Source organism: Oryctolagus cuniculus, chromosome 3 (genome assembly GCF_051225735.1).
Source record: "Oryctolagus cuniculus isolate XC-2025 breed Fujian yellow rabbit chromosome 3, ASM5122573v1, whole genome shotgun sequence".
NCBI lineage: Eukaryota > Metazoa > Chordata > Mammalia > Lagomorpha > Leporidae > Oryctolagus > Oryctolagus cuniculus.
Window position 1 is genome coordinate 68,120,538 of NC_142869.1, and position 21,052 is coordinate 68,141,589.

Genomic DNA, 21,052 nt, shown 5'->3' on the forward strand with positions numbered 1-21,052 from the left:
CGGATCTGCCTCAAATGCCAGGTTCCCCAAACACAGCCTATGTTCTTTTCTTTTTAAAAATCATATTGCACTAGTGTTGATGATGGTTTCAATTAGATATGCAAATCGTATTTAAAAAAATAAAAAAAAAACAGTGTGATGTATTAACTTTAGAAATTTGATTTCACCACATTTTTGTTCCTTTCCCTTTCAATAGTTTTCTAATTTCCTAGAGTGTGCCTAAGAAGAAAAAAAAAGCGCTCAATGTTAGAGCCCTCCCACTCCTGGGGAAATGATCAGCTGGGGAGCCTGAGGCAGACTTGAGAAGCCTGGCGAGGCTGCCTCAGGTCTCAGTGTTTTTAGTCAAAGTAACTTGAAGGCTTTAGAAATCCTTGAAGCATCCGCAAGTGCAATGAGAAGGAATCAGATGTGATCGAGTTCTGCTATTGACTACACACGATGGCTCACCGCCCCCCTTCCCTGCAGGAGAGAGGCCAGTGCGGCTGCCTGTCCCACAGCCACCACAGCCAGACCGGGGCTCACCTCGCTAGGGTGTGGTGATTAACAGGATGCTTCTCCAGGAAGCTCCAAAGATTCCTTGGCTTCACAAGGCTCCAGATTCTGGAAGCTTCCGTTCTGCAGCTGTGTGTGTGTGTGTGTGTGTGTGTGCGCGCGCGCATGTGTGCGTCTCAGGGTGGCCAGCACGCACTGCAATGGTGACCTCAGCTGGCTCTGGTCAGTTACCAGCAGAACCAGGCAGAGCCCCACCACTGACCTGTTCTCCCCTCTCTACCCCTCATCCAGCCTTAGGAATGCTAGAAACCATTGCTTTGCACAACTTAAAATTTTTAAAAAATCATAGGCTGTGTTTTAAAGCGACTCTCTTCCATGTGTACTGCTGTCTTTTCTCTCCAACCTCGAAGAATCCTTGAGAACTGACATCTTCATTCTTTTTTCCACAACAAGCTTTCCTCCAAAATGCAGAGCGGCAGCGGGATGGATGGCACTGGGGCCTTGCCAGGAACAGGAAGGGAGGGAGGGAGGGAGGAGAGGAGGATTAGGAAGGGCAGGGGCAGGCTCAGATGTGAGGAAAAGCCTCTCCACGTGCCTTAATGTCTGTGCTAAACATTCTTGTTTGAAAACTTCACAAGTAAAAGGCCCAGGAGCTTCACTGTGCCTGAAAATGCCATAAAGATTTGGTCAGTTACCACTTGGCACTTTTGTTGCTTTTCCTTTCCACTTACCATCCTGGAACTATTTCTCTCTAATTATCACTTGGAATTTAAACATTAGTGATCTTACCGTATTTTTACAGGAGGAACATATGAGCCTCTTGTAGAAGAAACAGAGCAAAGAGAAGTTGGAGACTGCATCTACACATAAGCACTGATCTTGGGTTAGAAGCAAACACAGGTAAACAAACATCGGGGTGAAGGGCGAGACAGCAGCAGTGGGTTTCCTGTGTGATCTGGGGTTGTGGGCTAGGGTAGGGGAAGCCACTCCATTCTTTGCATCTGTTTGGGATGCTTCAGAACAGAGACCCGGAAACAGGCAAGCACAGGAATTGAGGTACGTTCTGAAGAATGAGAAAGGGGGGGGGCGGGATGTGGGTTCAGCACATACACACTAGTCCAGGCTCAGGCGAGGATACGAACAAACGCTGATGAACACCAGGTGCTACTATTTCACATCAACATCTTACTGAATACCGACAATGACCCTTGGAGGAAGGAACTTCTATCATCATTCCCATCTCACAGATGAAGAGGCTAGTACCCAGGAGGTTATGTTCCTTGTGCCAGTCACACGGCTGGCAGGTGGCAGCTCTGGGATACGTACCCTCTGGCTAGCCACGGCCCTACAGTGCCTCCTATAGGAAATGCCCTCATCCACGAGAATTAAGGGTGAAATTTACATATGTATATATGCACATATGTATGTATTTATTTGAAAGACAGAGTTAGAGGGAGACAGGGAGAGATACACAGAGAGAATTTTTCATCTGCTGGTTCACTCCCCAGATGGCTGCAATAGCCAGGATTGAGGCAGGCCAAAGCCAGGAGCCAGGAGCTTCATCCTATGTGGCTGGCAGGGGCCCAAACGATCTTAGCTGCTTTTCCCAGGCCATTAGCAGGGAGCTGGATCAGCAGTGGAGCAGCCAGAACACAAAACGGTGCCCATTTGGGATGCCGGCAGTGTCGCAGGCAGAGGCTTTACCTGCCAGCCCCAGTAAGGATGAGTTTCAGAAAAAGCCAATCTGAGCATGTTTCTATGTGAACCCTCGGCCAGCTCCCCACTGTTCTCAGAACAAACCCAGACACCTGGACACAAGTAAAGGGTCTTAACCCCATGTCTGCCTGCCTGTCCAGACTCAGCACCCCACTCTCCCCTTCCCCCAGCCGCTCAGAGTGTCCTGCAGTCCCTCCCAAGTTTCCAACACTTTTGTTTTGGATGTTTTGCCCCATCTGTTCCCCTGCCGTTTCCCGAGTTCCAGCCAGCTCTGCCTTCTGCAGACACACTTGCCCCGGCCTCGCCTCTAGGCTTCCGGGGGCTGCGGTGTCCAGGCTGGCACCACCAACTCCAGACGCCACCACTGAGTGCCCAGAACATGGGGTGCTGACATGAGAAGGCGGCACGCAGAGCCTGCCAGGGTTTGAAGAAAAAGGATGCAAGGTCATCATCATAAGGTTTTACATTGGTTACACACAGAAATGAGACTGCTTTAGACATACTGGGTAACGTAGAACATATTAAAATTCATTTCACTTGTGACCTTTGACTTCTTCTACTATAGCGACTGGAAAATTTTAAATTATGGGAGTGGCTTGCATCATATTTCTATAGATGGTACTTTTTTATGTGTTTCTTTTTTTAAAGAGATTTACTTTATTCATTTGAAAGGCAGAGTAACACAGAGAGAGAGAGCGAGAGAGAGCAAGCAATCTTCAGCTGGTTCACTCTCCAAATGGCTGCAATGGCTGGGTTTGGGCCAGGAGCCTGGAGCTCCATCCTGGTTTCCCATGTTGGTGCAAGGGTCCAAGTACAGTGCTCATGTGGGCTGCTGGCATCACAGGTAGAGGCTTAACCCACCATGCCACAACACTAGCCCCGCCAACAGCATTGTTACAGAGGAGTCTGTACTGTGACAACATACGTCACAGCTGCAATTATTCATTTACTGTCTGACATATTTTTTTTTTTTTTTTTTGCCAGACTATACAATGGAAGAGAGAAATTCACGTTTCTTTTATTCCCTCTGGTACCATGGCTGAAGGCAGCACCTGATGTAGACAATGAACTTGGTGAGATAATGAAGGCTAATTAAAGGTGGGGTTCAGTTGGAAAAAGGGGAGCAGACAAATGCTATTTCCTATAGCTCAAAATGTGAATGTGGCCCTTTAATCTTGGTGTTAGACAGGAAGGGAGACTGTGGTAGCTTTGAGTTTGGGTAAAGGGAATTTTAAAATATACTGTCAGAAGTTTCTCGTATTTATTACAATGGATGATAGTTTTTGATACCTAACAAATCATACAAACTGATATGTAGGTCCTATCAATTCCAATCAAAATCCCAGCAAGAGACTTCATACATATCAACAAACTCACTCTACAATTTATGGAAAGTTAAAGGATGTTGGAGAGCTAACACAATACAAAAGAAGAACAAAGTTAGAAAACTCACACTACCCAATTTCGACACTTGTAATAAAACCAGAAGTTAAGACCATGAAACAGCGGTGGAAGAATGTACATTTAGGTGGTATACAAAGGGGGCTGGTGTTATGGTGTAGCAGGTAAAGCTACCACCTGTGATGCTAGCATTCCATATGGGTGCTGGTTCATTTCCCAGCTGTTCTACTTTGATCCTGTTCCCTGCTAATGGCCTGGGAAAAGCACCAAAAGATAACCCAAGTGTTTAGGCCCCCATGCCTATGTGGGAGACCCAGATGAAGCTCCTGGCTCCTGGCTTCAGTCTGGCCCAGCCCTGGCCATTGTGACCATCTGTGGAGTGAACCAGTGGATGGAAGATCTCTTTCTCTCCCCTCCCTCCCTCTCTCTCTCTCTCTCTCTCTCTCTCTCTCTGTAACCCTGACTTTCAAATAAATAACTCAATTTTTTCAGAAAAATAAAATATACAAAGAATTCTTAAAGCAACGAGAAAACAACCCAATTTCAAAAGTGGGCAAAAGATGCCTCAACAAATAAGACAGATGACTGATAGCATAAGAAAAGATTCCTGACATAATACGTTACTAGGAAAATTAAAGTGAGATATCATTGCCTACCTATTAGAATGGCTAATAAAAACAAACAAAAAGCCATCACTACTAATCGCTGGCAAGGATGCAGAACAAAGTAACCTTTATCATTGCTGGAGGGAAAGCAGAATGGGGAGGCCACTTTAGAAGATGAGTCTGGCAGTTTCCCACAAAGGTCCAAGTGTGCAGTGTTATACAATCCAGCAATTGTACTGCTGAGTACTCACCGCGTCAATTGAAAACTTTACGTCCACACGAAACCTGCCCATGAGTGCTACAGCATTTGCAATCATAATTGCCAAAAGCTGGAAGTGGCCCAGGTGCCCATCCACAGAGGAATGAATAAACTGTGATACATTAATGTACTAGAATACTATTCAGTCATAAAAGAAACAACTGTCGAGTCATGAAAAAAAAAATACTGACTCATAAACACGCATTGCTAGTTCAAGCCGCCAGTCTGAAAAGCCCACTACTACATGATGTCAGCTATATGACATTCGGGAAAAGGCAAAACTATAAAGAGAGTAAAGGAATTAATTGCCATGGCTTCAAAGACGGAGGAGGGTTGGATAGAAGCACAGGGAATGCTTTAGGGCAACGGAACCATTCTGTGTAAGGCTGTAAAGTGCGTGCGTGGCATTTGTCAAAATCCACAGAACTTTACAGCACAAAGAGTGAAACCTCATCTATGCGAAAAATCATTTAGGAGGCTACAGAGTCCCAGGATGGAATACAGACCGTGACCACGTGATCGGTGTGTGGAACAAGCTCACCGGAGGCAGTGGTGGGGAAGGAGCTGACTTCAGAAATGAGTGGCTCCTGAAAGACCAGAGGCGACAGCACTGTCCATAGCTCTCCCTTCTAGTGGGCAAAGTCTGTTCCTCGTGGGTACTGGCAAACCAGCTGAAGCCACTATCCATGCACGCTGGAATCGGGTGGTTACATAGATGGAAGGTGGTGCAAGGTGATCCGCACTGTTGGGAGGGCAGAGAAGGGGGAGGGGAGATGACCCACAAGGAATGGAGTAGAGTGAGAGGACTCAGTGTGAGCTCATGCTTAGCTGAATCAGAAACACACGGGTACATGCACAGTCATGTGTCACACAACGTCTGCGCAACTGACCACACACAGCTGGATCCCCAAGAGCATATCCCCTAGTGACACTGCTGCCCTCTTAGTCTGTTAAGTATACTCTCTGATGTTCATACAATTTCAAAATCATGTAAAGACACACTTCTCAGAAATGTGTATCTGCATTGTTAAGTGACGTATGACTGTATCTATAGATATGTGTACATGCACGTTAGCCAAAGGAACACAGGAGCCAACGGAAGGAGCTCCTAGTGCCCAGAGCTAGAAGACCTGGAGCACTAAAATAAATATGATCCCAATAGATTATAACCTAAAGCATAAAGTAAACACTCATGAGTGCATAATTTTATAAATAAATGACCAAAGAAAGAACATGGTAGAAGAAACAAATTTCCCACCAGAAGGATTTCATACAATTTTTGTAGCATTTCCCATCAAGGAACTGGACCACAACTCTGTAAGGATGGGTTGTGCACAGTGACTTCCTTCCAAAGAGGCCAGTGTGGAAAGGCAGTTGGTGGGGGGAGGGCGTGCCTTACAGTGGAGATACCTTACTCAAGTGATCAAGGTCAAGATCGACATGTATATTTTTTAAATTTTTGTTTGTTGATTTCTTAGAGAATGAGAGAGATCTTCATTCTACTGGATTACTCCTCCAATGCCTGCAAGAAATGGGGCTGGGCCAAGCTGAAGCCAGGAATCTGGAATTCAATCCAGTTCCCAGATATGAATGGCATGGGCCCAAGTAGTAGCGCCACCTGCTGCCTCCCAAGGTGCACATTAGCAGGAAACTGGAATCAGAAATGGAGCTTGGACTCAGACCCAGGTTCTCTGATAAGGGATGTGGGCATCTCAGGTTCTACCTTAACAGCACCCCAGACAGCACATGTTCTTGTAAACAGTAGATCTCTGTGGTCTTCCCCCCAGAGTCCACGATCTGAGTTTAATCTTGAGAAAAATATGAGACAAATATCAACTGAGGGATCGTTTACAAAATATATGACAAGTATCCCCCTGAACTGCCAAAGTAATCAAACACAAGAAAGTCTGAGAAATGATCAAAGCCTAAAGGAACCTATGAGAAACTAATGACAAATGCATTGTGCTACCCTGGACGGCATCGTGGCACAGACAATGGACAGGAGGTGAAAATGAAAGAAATGCAAGTAAACCACAGGCCTGAGTTAATGATAAGAACGTTGGTTCATTTGAACATGCCCAAAGACAAAGACTTGTCAACCCACGATTCCACAGCCAGTGAACGGAGATGACATAAAGACATCCCAGGGCGAGGTGTTTGCCCTAATGGTTAAGGCACTGGTCAGGACGCTCAAGTCGGCTTATGGGAGTGCCTGGGTTCGATCCTCGGCTCTGGCTCTTCTCTCTGGCTTCCTGTTAAAGCAGATCCTGGGAGGCTCAAGGGACTGGGTTCCTCACACCCACAGGAGAGACCTGGCGTGAATTCCTGGCTCCAGGCTTCAGCTTTTTCTCTCAGTTTTTCTTTCCCTCTCTCTCTTTTGCCCTCTCAGTCTTTCTGCCTCTCAAATAATTTAAAACAACTTTAATATGCAGACATCTCAGATGAAGGAAAATGTGTAGCAAGCACACCTGCTCTACAAGGATTTTTAAAGGAAGTTCTTCAGACAGAAGGGAAATGATACCAGAAGGAAACTCAAAACAGCAGAGCCGAAGGAAAAACAACAGCAAAGTCACCAAAAATAATTCCAGAAATGAAAGGGGATGGCGTGGAAACATTAACAAGGCAGAAACAGCTGTTCTAAAAAAATTACTGCAGAGAAAATTCAGTCCCCAACATGGTTGAGATTATATTAACTATTTTTTAAAAGTCCTTTAAAAAAACTTAATAGAAAAAGACAGGATATGAAAACTTAATAGAAAAAGATATGAAAGCATATCTGATAGAAAAAAGGATATGAAAGTGTATATGATCTACATTTTATTTCTATACTTTAATATCCAAACATACAGAGCTCTGGGTGGTGGCATTTAGGGAAGATCAAATACTTTTATGTTTTCAAATATTCAACATAAGCACTATGAAACTCAAGATCAGAAAAAGATAACCATTATAAAAAAGAGAAATCCCACCATCTCGCTAGACTCATGTTGGATTCCTGGCAGAAACACACCCTGTTAGGCACACAATATAAATTTCAATGACTCATCTGAATGTAAATTTGACTCACAGACTTTAACAACTTAAAATCAAATAGACACAAAAGAAGAGCTTTTGTACTGTTCTAGGGAAAAACTCAGATTGCTTATGTCATAGACTGTCTCAGCACCCACGGCCAAGCAGCTCAAAAGACTTAACAAGATCAAATCTTGTTAATTTCCACATCATCCATGTTAAGAAGACAGTGAAAGAGAAATTATGATTCTGATTGAATGGAATGCATGGAATTTCTCAAGCACAAAGCCTACTGCAATCAAAGCTATTGCAAACTGTGATGTCAACATTATCCTCCTAAGTGCTTCTGTCCGATTTTTTCATAAACACGGGGTGAAGACCAGCCCCAAATGAGCTATAGATTGCATTATGATGTTATCTGAGTACATCAGAGGACTGGCTTTTTAGCAGTCAGCTGAATGTGCAGCCTTGGGGAGGAACAGGGAGCAGCTGCCGTCTCCTTCCTCCATGCTCATAGCTCGCGTCTTCAGAGTGGAGTCCATGCGATTAGTGTGCTCAGGGTCCGATGGATGGGCCCAAGATGCACAGCTGACCAGTGCTGCCCAAGCTTTCTCTGTAGCCGCTGGGGAAGCAGCAGGAACTGCTGGAGGCCACGCTTCCAGGCTTGGAGAGAAACAGTAGGCAATGGACAGCCCTTGGCCCTGCCTGTCCAGGGACAGCTCTACATCTGCCCATCCTGGGCCCCCAGCTTCCTCAGGTGTGTGCCTTTCTGATGGTTTCAAAGGGTTTCTGCCATCTGTCATTCACAAGCCTGGAGTGATGCAGTCGCTTGGTAACTGCATTTTGTGAAGAGAGCGAATGGTGGGGGGAAAGGGGGAGTAATAAAACATTCTTTTCTCAGAAATCTTTCCAGCTTCAGTGATATGGGATGGGTGGTGTATATCTTGGTGCTTTGGCACTTAACACCAATCCCTCCTTGTACCGCATTCAGGTATAATTATCTGTCTAGGTGTCTTTCTCCTGCATTAGGCCGTTTGCTCTTTGAAGTCAATAGTTTGTTTCAAGGACCAGGGTATTGCACAATGGGTTAAGCCACAGCCTGTAATATCAATCAGAGCGCCAGTTCAAATCCTGGTTGTTCCACTTCGGATCCAGCTCCCTGCTCATGCATCTGGGAAGGGACTGGCAGATGGCCCAAGTGCTTGGGCTACTGCCAACCACTTGGCAGATCAGGATGGAGCTCCAGGCTCCTGGCTTCAGCCTGGTCCCGGCCTTTCTGGATATCTGGAGAGTGAACCAACAGATGGAATATTTCTTTCTTGTGCTTTCTTTCTCTCTCTCTCTGTCTTTTAAATAAATAAATACATAAATCTCTAAAAAGGAAATAATTTGTTTTAGGGGATGGGCATTGCAGTGCAGCCAGGTAAGGTGCTGCCCACATCCCATGTCCACCTGCCTGCCTGGGTTTGCGTCCCAGCTCTGCTTCCAATCCTACCTTCCTGCTAATGCACACTCTAGAGGCAGCAGGTGATGGTCCAAGTGTCTGCTGCCCACATAGGAGACTGGGATTGAGTTCTGGCCCCAGCGTTGGCCTGACTGAACCTTCACTGTCACAGGTATTTGGAGAGTGAACCAGTAGATGGAAGATTTCTTTCTCTTTCTTGCTCTGTCACTCTTTCAAATACAATTTTTTAAATTGCTTTACTGCCAAAGTATAGGTCCTACATGGCACACAATTATTAATAAATGAGAGTTGATTTTAAAAGAATTAAGGAAAAAATGGTCATTTTTCCTACTATTACAGAATTACCTTCTTCAAACTTTAGTAATTGGAAATCTGAGACAAGGCTCAGAAAATTAATTTAAGGAAAAAAAGGGTTATTAACCCATGTAGTAGTGTAAGAACCTGTAAAGAGAATGATTAAACTAATTAAGAAAACAAATTGTTTCAAGCAGTCCACAGCCATTTAAAACCACTGACTCATATAGAAATAATTTGTGGGCTAAACTGCAGACAATATCCCTCTACTTATTCATTAAGTTAGGTCCCTGAGGATGCCTGGTAAGTAACGCTTTGTTAGCCTGCTTCATTTACTGTTTGTACTTGAGACATTCCATAAATCAACCTTGTATTCATTCGAAAGGTGACACCTTTCGAATTATGCACAGAGTTTACTTACAAACAGAAATTCTCTTCAGACTCTCCAAACTGTATGAGAGGGTGGGCAGGTAGCTGGCCTCGCAAGTAGCATGCCAGCAAAGACACCTGTATTGCACAGGAGTGCCTCCGACTCCCAGCTCCAGCTCCCTGCTGACAGAGGCCCTGGGAGGCCGAGGGTGATGGCTCCAGTCACTGAGTTCTGCCACTCCTGGGAGAGACCTGGATGGAGGCCATGGCTCCCAACTTCAGTGCGACATTTGGGGAGTGAACCAGAGGACCGGAGTGCTCTCCCTAGCATTCTCTCTTTCCCTCTCAAATAAATTAAAAGAAAAAAAAAAAAAACTCGAAAATACAATAGAGGGGCAAAACAAAGCTAAAACCCGTTGCGGAGTTGTGTCTAGTTATTTCAGTTCTTGCACATACGGTCCCATGTCAGTCACACCCCAGGCCCATGCTGCTCAGTACAGAGCCCCAGCGTCTATCCATCATCGCTCTCTCGGGTGGCATTTACTGTCTTGGCTGCAGCTGGACACAGGCACACATGAACACATGAAAGTCTAACCCCACCTCATTCCTGGAGGCCCTCTGGAAGAGCGATCTTCCGCTGCGTCTCCTAACCCTCTCTGCCTCCGCCTTCCTCTTCTGAGTTGGTAATGACTGCATCCTTCCATGCGCCCCAATCAGAAACTGGGCTGTCATCCTTGAGGTCTCTCTCCCTCTCCCACCTCCGTGTAGTGCACCAGGAAGCCCGCTGCACGGTACCTTCACAATCAGTCAGAATGCAACACCTTCCACCGCCTCCACTGCGATGAGCCCATCACCCCCAGCTCTCCACGACATACTGCACGGCTTTCCAAGGAGTCAAAGAATTTCCCAGCATTCCTATTTAAAATCATTTCCATTGCCATCTGCTTAATTATGGCAGTGAGTTTTTCTAATGTTTACATATATCAAGAAGAGGAAGAAAATGGATCCCAAACCCCTGTTTAATATATCTATCTACAATAATTCACTTTTAACTTTACTTACTTGAAAGGCTGAGAGACAGAGTTAGAGACATCTCCCATCTGCTGGTTTACTCCCCAACCAACCAGGGCTGTGCTAGGAGGCAAGAACCTAATTTGAGTCTCCCAGGTGGGTGGCAGGGATCCAACTACATGAGCCATCACCACTGCCTCCCAGGGTGCACATGAGCAGGAAGCTGGCAGACAGAGAGGAGAGCTCAGACTTGGACCCCGGCACTCTCTCATGGGATGTGAGAGTCCCAAACAGCAGCTTAAGCACTGCACCAATCACCCAGCCTTTTACTAATTCATTTTTTAAAGGCACCCACCAAGTAACTGAGGAAGTATTTCCAGTAACAACTGACTTTAATGTTAAGTAATTATTCATAGGGATTTATATGATATTTATCTTTTCTTGGCCATTGTATCCAACTACTGTCATAACTTGATCTAGAAAAACTCAGAATAAAGACCTAACGGTCACAATAACTTGTGAAACAGTAAGATTTCCTTGACAACATGATACTGGCTTATCAACCATGGAGAGTTCACATTTAGAGAGTCAAGATGAGTAAAAAAATAATCTGTTTAAGACATTTTTGTGCTTAAGTCTTTGTCACTATAGCTGAAGCTATACATTAACTAATACATTGATGGAATGAAAAAAGTCAGCTGGCCTGGAGAAAAATCTATGACACCAGCATAAAATCCCAGGGGGGCAAATAGAATGACAATATAATTGAAAGGCGAAATGAAGTACTATAACATTACCAACTATTAAAGGGCTTGTTTATAAATTTCTGAAATGGCAACAAATCATTTATCAGAATACCTAGCCCCATTCCAGCACAGAGTAAGTACTCTAAGAAAACCTGCTGATGAATAGACTCCCTCCTTGGAAAAGTTCATTTAACTTACAGGACTGGAACTCCATACCTGTCGACAGCCTCGCAGGGCAGTGCATTTAGGAAAGACAAAACACCAACAGAATGGAAGACTGTGCATGCGCACATGTGAATGGGTGGAGGAATGAATGAATGAACAGCATTTTTTGCCAATTTGGAGGTTCCCAGGAACCAGGCATTTACTACTACTATTTCCATTTCCATCAAGACATCTGAGCCACAGTAACTAAAATGTCAAGGTTAGACATGCAGGAACAGGAGAATTACCACTAGAGGGAGCCCGCGTGTTTTTCTGAATGCACCAGATCGCAAAGCAAAGGGGAAAAAAGGAAGGAAGCGCACAATACAAAGCTGGGAGGGAGGGAGCGGGCAGCGCAGGCAAAGTGTGAAAGCATATCTTACAGAACGACACCGCCATTCTGGGTTTATGTTCAAATTCCTTTACCAGGCAGTGGGACACTGTGACACTGTGACTCCTATCAAAGGAGAACTGGTTAAACACAATATTTTTAAAAATTCACATACCCTACAATGCGAAGGTCCGGAGTGGACTGCTGTGACAGCATCCATGATTGTCTGCTGTGCGCCAGCCAAGCCAGGCGCCTTCTCCATCTTATCTCAACGCTCCTTCACGCTCTCTCCTGGTCCATCTTTGCCTAAGGTTTGGGCGTGGCTTCTCACTTTGTTTGGGATCAGGCTATCAAATGGCAGCAGGGAAGGAGCACTTGGTGTGACTTGAGATTTTTTTCATTCTCCTGTCTGAGCCAAGTTATAAGGACATTAAGAAGAATGACTTTCCATTTGTCATCCTGAAGTCTGCCTGCGACTGAGACTTGGACCAGGTCCTAACAGGAGGCGAGAGGACCTCTGCAAGGCTTGCCAGACCCAGAGCCCCCAGGTCAGCCTCCGCCATGCCCCAAGCTAGAGAAACGCACTCCAGTGATGCTATATAGACAAGCGTGTGGTCTTGTTTAGAACTGAGCTCCAAAAGAGGCTTGATGTAATGTGTCACACTGGAGAGCAGTTCTACCTGATTCATCCTGTCCTTGTGGTAGGTCGATTTCTTGATGAGGGAACTGAAGCTATGGAGGGAGAGACCTGTTCAGAGTCACTGGCTCTTTCCTTCCTGCCTTCCTTCCTTCCTTCTTTCCTTCCTGCCTTCCTTCCTTCCTTCCTGCCTTCCTTCCGGTCTTTCTTTCTCTCTCTCTCTTTCTTAAAAGATTTATTTATTTGAAAGACAGAGTTAGAGAGAGAGAGAGAGGGAGAGACAGAGAGAGAGCGAGCTTCCATCCACTGGTTCACTCCCCAGATGGCCACGACAGCCAGAGCTGAGCCAGGCTGAAACCAGGAAAGTGGACTAATGCAGATGGGATCCTAAGAAAATAGAGCACCCAAAATAGGTCAAGTTTTTGATTTTAGAGTGGATGACATTAGCTCCAAGAGAGAAATTCCTCCCCTTTGTCCCTGCATTGCTCCTGGTGTGGACTATCCCTCACTCCCCGTGCCAGCAGCCCTCCACAGAGCGTCCACTCAGGCAGGTCCTTCTCCGTGTGGCTGCTCCCAACCCCCAGCTGCCTCCCATGGAGAGCTGCCTGGTCCCACCGCTGCCTCCACAAAGCAGAAGGCGGGTGCTGAGCATGGCACATGGTAGCTCATGAATGCTCTTGGACACCCCCAGGAGCAGGACACTGTTGTCGTCCTCATGCCCTCCTCGAGGAAACAGAGCGTGGAGTTTCCCTAACTTGTTCGTGTTCCCACAGTCAGTACCTGGCAGCGCTGGGAATGGAACTCAAGCCTCCGAAGCTCCTAAATCCTCGTCCTATGGCCCCAGTACACTGACCACACACACGGGCACCCACATGACTTCACTGGGCTTCTCTGTTCAATTCAGGCTCCACCTGCTGGCCAGCAGCTCCCAGGCTTTATTTCATTTTCATCATCCCATGTAGGACCTGGGAATGATCAATTAAACTGAGGGTTTCAAATAAGCATTCTGTGTATGTCTCTGAATCCTGCTTTGATGGGAGGAAAATAGAATATAAAGCTGAAGTGAAGAGGATTTCAACATTTACAAAAACTGGCAGCGAGAATCGTGGATCGTATAACTAAAGGTGGTCTCATGCTTTTCTCTTCTGGAAATTTTAAAGAATGGAAGCAGCTATATATGCAGGTACTTCAAAAGGTTCATGGAAAAATGCAATTACAAGATGAGCTTGGGGTGGGCATTTAGCTTAGCAGTTAAGATGCCTGTGTCCCATATCAGAGTCCCCAGGTTTGATACTCGGCTGCAGATTTTGACTGTAGCTTCCTGCCAATGCAAACCCTGGGAAGCAGCAAGTTGATGGCTCAAGTAATTGGGTTCCTGCTACCCACACAGAAACCTGGATTGAGTTCCTGGCTGCTGTCCCAGCCTAGCCCTGGCCATTGTGGGCATTTGAAGGAGTAAACTAATGGATGAGAGTGTCTCAAGTAAATCAATACATATGCTTAAAAATCTTTCAAAAAGGGGTAAATTTCTTTTGGTGCAAAATACTTGAAACCCCTGCATAGTTTTTGAAAATCTGTATGAACCTTTCTGAACACCTTTGATATGCATGGATTTCAAAAACATTTTGCAACAAAATAAACTCATAATTCCATTTCCCACACACTGCGGAAGAATTCTCATGTATATTTATCCATACATGTATACACATATGTCTCTACAGAGACATGTATATGCCTTTATCTATCTATCTATCTATCTATCTATCTATGCCTTTATCTATCATCAATGTGATTTTACCTACAGGTAAAGAAAATGACTACAGCATAATTTACTATCTATGGACTCAGGGGAGCCTGCCTAACACAGAATTGTTGTTAGAAAAGAATCCAAATCCTAAATGACTGTCAACATGAGATTAATTTATCCAATCTGAGCACACTACAATTTTCTCTCCTATCCATAAGGCATATTTTGTAAAGAATTTGGTTTCCATTTCTCAAAACAGGAATAGTAAAAATTCAAATACATCAAAAATAAATGATACTATAAGTCTTATTCTCACAGTTAATAGCAATGACATGCTAGCAGCTCAAGTAACTGGTGCTGCAGATAATTGCCTTCGGTCCAGGAGCCCATTATTTCAGAAGGCAGAAGTGTACTCCCACCCAGCTTTGGAATTAGCACGTGGAACAGGCCGCTAACGCCGCATCATGTCCCTTGCCCCTGCCCACGGTCAGCAGCACAGCTAGAGTCCAGCAGTCTCATCTCAGGGCTGGGACATTCAAAAGGTTTTTTATAATTTATTTTATTTGAAAGGCAGATAGAGAAAGAGAAAGAGAGGGAGGGAGAGAGAGAGAAAGGGAGGGAGAGGCAAAGAGAGAGAAAGAGAAATACATATAGAGAGATCTCTCATCTGTTTGTTTACTTCTAAATGCCTGCACAATCAGGGCTGGGTAACAGCCGAAGCCAGGGGCCAGGAATTCAATACAGGACTCCCATACAGCTGGCAGGAACCTAATGACTTGAGCCATCAGGACTGCTTTTCAGGGTCTGCACTGCCGGGAAGCAGTGCTGGGTATTGAACCCAAGCACTCCGGTGTGGGATGAGCACCTTCTAAGGCAGAGTCCAGACTGCTAGGCCAACCCCCTAGCCCAGGGCTATACCATTTTGAAGGTGCGAGTAGGGAGAAGCTGTTGGCTACAAAGAGAGAGAAAACCTCACTTCCTTTGTTGTTGCTCTCGTTATCATTATTACTGTTGCCCACCAGATACTGCCCAGGTTCTCTGTGATCAAATTCTGATATCTAAAACACTGAGAAAAATGGCTTCAAATGCAGCTAAAGGTTTGCAATCCTAGAAAACATCCACATGAGAACATTAAAAAAGTTCCCACAAAACATAAACTTTAAAAATTGTAAAGAAACCCAAGTTAGGTCATTAAAACCATCACCAAATGGAATCCGTATTATCATAACAATAATTCTCAAAATACAACAACCCACCACGCCACTGTACCCCAAGACATGTCCTTTCTCCCGGCAAACTCACGGAGAACAGGCCCCAGGAACGAGGCCGGGGACACTCAGACACAGGCAGCGCAGGGCCTCGCGGTAACAGGATGAGCAGGGCTCTAGAGCGCTGCCTAGGTTTGCTCTTTCCAGGAAGGACAGCCACTCGTCACCTAGACCATTCAACCCCAATGCTGCTGCAGAAGCTACAGAGAGACCAGGAGGCCGTCAGCTTCGGTGACGCAAGAGAGGAACAGGTGGCATGGAAAGAGAGAGAGATCCGGCGAAATGCACAACTCACAAAGACAAAAACAAACATTTCTTCAGAGGCCAGCAAGCTGAACTTGTCCTTGGCACTGCCGTGTGAAGTCGCCAGTGTTTTCCAGGAGGCGGGGCTGAGTAAGTGCCAGCTCCTAGGGCTGTGCTTCCAATTGGCCAGTTCCAGAAATGCATATTTACTAACTCCCAAGACTGGGTACGGAATCTAATCTTCACTTGGGTGATAAGCAATTTGTCCTTCAGAATCAGAACAAGCAGGCTCAGGAGCACACTGTTGTTTTGCCTGCCCCGAAGGCCTCACACCCTGGCTCAACTGCACAAATGTTCCAGAACGGCAGTGGTGCTGGTAAAACCACGTGTCCCCCAGACAAGCCAGGAACTCTGGACCCAGAGCAGTCATTTTTATTTTACTGAACGGAGAGGCAGAGAGACTGGCAGAGAGCCCCACCTGCAGTTCACTCCCCAAATGCCCACAATGGCCAGGGCTGGGCTAGAATGAAGCCAGGAGCTGGGAACTCAATCTAAGTCTCCCAGGTGGGTTTCAGGGGCCCAACCACTTGAGCTGGGTGCAAGTCCCCTGCCTTCCAGGGTTTGCATTAGCCGGGGGCTGGAGTCAGGACTTAATCCCGGGGATTCCGATATGAGCCGTGGGAGTCCCAGCTGCATCTCACCACTAGACCAAATGTCCATTTTCCACGTCAATCATTTTCAAGTGAGTGTTGAACACTACGCTCCCCAGAAAGCTGTTGGTTTGAATTCCGTAAGTGTTCTAAAGCGGCAGTTGACAGGGGATTATTTCAGTTTTTTAAATATTTGAAGAAGATTTGAGAAGACACAATTTCCATTTTCTTCATCTGGCCCTGCATACCCCATGAGAGCCCATCTACATGGTAAAATACGATGCTGTGAAATAACAGGTGAGAAATATTCTAACCTTAGCAAACAGCAACAGTAAAAAGAAATAAATGTCGTTATATCCCCTCAACATTCCTAAGCTTTTGACCCTAATAGTTACTTACTTACTTTTCTGTTTATCATATTCTATTTCTCATTAAAGAATTCTTACAAACTGTGTAAATTTTTTCCTTACCAGTTGCCATTTAAAACCTTACATCTATATAGTAATTTTCAAAATTTATTCTTGACATAAATAATCCATGATTTTCATAAGTTTGAGAAACTCCTACCTTAAATAATATTTGAATGGAACCAGATACACGCATACCTCCAAGCCTGCTTGTTCCTTTTTTTTTTTTTTTTTTTCAAGATTTATTTATATGGGGGCTGGTGCTGTGACCTAGTGGGCCAGGCTTCCACCTGTGGTGCTGGCATTCCATATGGGCGTTGGTTTGTGTCCTGGCTGCTTCTCTTCCATTGCAGCTCTCTGCTTATGGCCTGGGAAAGCAGTGGAAGATGGGGGCAGGGCTTGGGCCCCTGCAACTGTGTGGGAGACCTGGAAGCTGCTTTTGAATCCTGGCTTCGGATCAGCTCAGCTCCAGTCATTGCGGCCATTTGGGGAGTGAGCCGGTGGATGGAAGACCTTTCTCTCTGTCTCTCCCTCTCTTTGTCTGTAATTCTACCTCTCATATAAATAAAATAAAATAAAATAAAATAAAATAAAATATCTCAAATTAAAAATAAATAAAGATTTATTTACATTGTTTCTTTATTTGAAAGGCAGAGCAGCAGAGAGACAGAGACATTTTCCATGCATTGGTTCACTCCCCAAATGGCACAATAGCCAGGTCTGAGCCAGGCCCAAGAACGGAGCCAGGAACTCCATCTGGGTCTTCCACACGGGTGGCAGGGGCTCAATACTTGGGCCATTTTCCGCTGCCTTCGCAGGTGAATTAGCAAGAAGCTGGATCGAAACTGGAGCAGCTAGGACTCAAACTGGTACTCTGATGTGGGATGCCAACATCACTGGTGGTGGCCTGACCCACTGCACCATAACACCAGCCCCAATCACTGTGTCAGCTCTTGGGGAATATCTCTGAGCTCTGAAACATTTGCGATTTATATTAAAACAGCACTCTTCAGTATTTAGCAAGAAGCTGGCTAAGCATGCTATCAATATTATGGGAGTCTTCACAAAGTTCCTGGAAGATGCATATTGTGAAAAAACTGCTTAAATTTCAAAATTTCTGAATCAAAATAAACTGATCTTTTAATTTCACTTTGTCACAAACTTCTTGTAAGAACCCTGATTACTGCCTGAAAAATAAGGCCTCCAAAGATCCATTTGGAAACAAAATGCTTATAAATCAAAAAATGGGACTATTTTGTAAAATCTCTCTGAGCTTATTTCTCTGGCTCCCTCCATTCTGAGGAAGGAAAGTATAACCTTCCAAAACAATAAAAGTTCACAGCAGTTGTCCGCTCAAAAGGATGGCGCACAATAGGCAACAACATCTACATAAGTAGCAAAAATTACACACAAGCCCAGACCTTAAAAGGGCACCCACTATAAAGCTTTCTTGTAATTGTGATTTTCAACTTCAGTGTACAGATGGTCAATTGGGAATGGCACATGCAGAACAGGGGAAAAAAACTGTAGCTTAAACGGAGCAAAGAGGAGAATCTCTAACAACTCAACCAACCTGGGAGTGAGCATTCACCTAGAGGGTAAGACACCATGTCCCACATCAGAGTGCCTTGGTTCAATGCTGGGCTCAGGTTCCCGACCCCTGCTTCCTGCCAACACAGATCCTGGGAAGCAGCAGTGGTGGCTCAAGTAACTGGGTTCCTGCCACCTATGTGAGAGACCTGGACTGAGCTCCTGGCTTCTACTTTCAGCCCTAGACCAGCTTGGGTTTAGCCCCTGCTACTGTGGGCATTTGAGGAGTGGAGCTGTGGATGGGAGTGTTTCTTTCTCTCTCTCTCTCTCAAATCCAGGCCCAAGCAATCACAACTCTACCAAAATTGTCTATTTGCTTTATCAGCTCCATGTTTATTTCTCTACTACTTTTCTTAATTACTTTATAGTTTCTAACACTAAATGACTTTCCCATCAATACAGCAAATAACTGCTGGCCCATTTGTATATACAAAAGAGTATCTCAAGAAAGGATAGCTCTCTTTTATGCAACATAAAGCTAAGTCTAGAAATAAAAATGTAGCTTGCAAAGCAGCTAAAAACACCATGAACTGATGTTGCATATTTGATCAAAGTTAAATGTGGTGATTAACAAAATTTGAGCGGAACCTGGAAAGGAAAAAAATCTTTCCATAAAGGATGTTTGGACACTGAAACAGCAGTCTAAGCACTTTTATTTAAGTGCACAGGCATATCATTGTTATTTGGAAACATAAGGAGAATATAAAATTGCTCAGCATGTAATTAAAGAAGATAAAGAATAAAAGAAATCATAACATGACTTGTCTCTTCTAAAGGAAAAGTTTTCAATTAACACCACTTTAAGCCTCTTGAGCTTCTTTTTATCTTTCTAGAGCTTTGGCTCTGCTCATGAATGTCTTTCATCTCACTTGCTTCTCTTTGACTGGCACTAGAGAGCTTTCCTAACAGCACGTGGTGAGCTACTGCCACTTGCTTTGCTAATAGAGAACAAGTGTGCTTTCCTGATTGTTGGTCAACCGACCTAGAACGGCCCCAACAAATACAAATAAGCACAGGCTACTACCAATAGAAGGACACAGCCTGACCAGTCCTCCAAGTCTTTCAGAGCAGCCTGTTGTTAACAGCTCGTTGTACCAGATGTTCCGCAAACTCCAAATTCCTCTTTTGTCATGAAGTGAGCACATGGTGCCAGCTGTTAGGCCCTCTGCTTGGAGTCGCGTGCCTGTTGTCGCACTGCAGGGGAGCCAACTAAAGGTCACAGAGTGCCTGGGAGAACCAGAGCTTCCTTTTGAAGTCTAGAACATCTTCATCCTCCCAGGGTTTGGCACATTCTGTGGGCACTCCATGTCACCAACAGCCACTTGATGAGAGAGCACAAGCCCCTTTCATCATTTTTATTTGGCTAATGATCTCTGAATTATTTGTTAAGGCATGAGTGTTTGGGGCTATCCGTGTCTAAAATGGTAGCAGGATCAGTGGTTTGCTTTAGACTAAAAAGCCTGTTGCTTTCGAATCTTCAAGAACCATTGTAATCATACCTAAAGCTATGCAAAACACACCAACAATTTTTGAACAGCCCAAGATTGATGGCAAGGTTCACTGAAGAAAGGGATTTTAAGGAGAGCTGTAAAAGGCAAAAGGACAGTTCCTTTGTGAAGTGTAGGCTGTTATCAGAGAAGAGAAGACAGCTAGGAAATGTTAGAAGGCTTGAGAAAACACAGCAAGGAGAGTCCTAACATTTATTGAGCCCTGTTGTATTTGTCGCCATGCTTTCCACAAATTATTTCATTCAATTTTCATAACAGCCTTTTAAGGTGGTCTTGATAAAGATGCAATAAGGATGTTTAGAAAAACCAAAGAGCTTGTGCATGCCCCCAGCTAGGGAGAAAAACTCTTGGCTGAACAAAATGCTGCAAGATTTTGGTGTGACGTTTGAAGTGGCATCGCTAGGCCTCGGCCCCAGGTTTGCCATGGTGTCGCCGTGGGCCAGACTCCCAGCAAGCACTGTAGAAGCAACACTATGAAAAGAGGATGGCCTCTAAGGACAGACAGCCCCATCTCCAGCGATGGCTACAGAAATCGCCTGCATTCACTGAAGACAGTGTATCTGCCTGTAGGCCCAGGACAGAGAGCAGGGAAAGAAGAGTGACAAGTGTCACACTGTTCCTTGGACACAGCTATCAAGGAGCACAACGACAAAGTGGTACACCTGAGAGCCACCTGAGCACCACTCGAGACCACTCACCACACACTTCCATCATCAGCCCTTTCCTGTCGTCTAAGTTCAGGTTCTAGTTAATAGAAGTCACATTATTATTTGCATGCAAAAATACACCACTGAACCACTACCAGGCTTCCAAAGCATGGTTGGCACCCTTTCTTGGTAAAGCTATTTTCCCCAACCTCCCACTTTGTCACCTGTTTTCCCCAAACAATTATAGCAAGTAATTATTTTCAGTTTCCAAAGAGAAATGTTGATTCTAGTGCACTTGGATATAATTACACAAATTCATCAACTGACCTTGAATTTCAGTCTGTACTCCTACCAAGAAGAAACAATGAGCTTTTCCCCATGCTGTGAAGTTAGATTTGTTCTACCACATGGACATGATGGGAAAAAGGAAACACTTAGAAATTGTACCAT

At 44.8% G+C, this 21,052-nt stretch overlaps 1 protein-coding gene across 13 annotated transcripts in view; it reads right to left on the reverse strand.

Moving 5' to 3' along the window:
• RAPGEF4 (Rap guanine nucleotide exchange factor 4) overlaps positions 1-21,052 on the reverse strand; it is a 326,097-nt gene that overhangs the window by 112,374 nt on the left and 192,671 nt on the right. For 2 of the 13 annotated variants that reach the window (XM_089328148.1, XM_008258753.5), the window contains exon 1: positions 15,592-15,846. The exons of 7 other annotated variants lie outside the window; for them this stretch is intronic. Coding sequence is in view for 3 of the 6 variants with exons in the window: in XM_089328144.1 (XP_089184270.1) it covers positions 12,081-12,167 (87 nt within the window). In the remaining 3 variants the exon portion in view is untranslated. 4 more of the 13 variants (XM_089328142.1, XM_089328144.1, XM_089328146.1 and 1 more) reach the window with 4 other exon arrangements.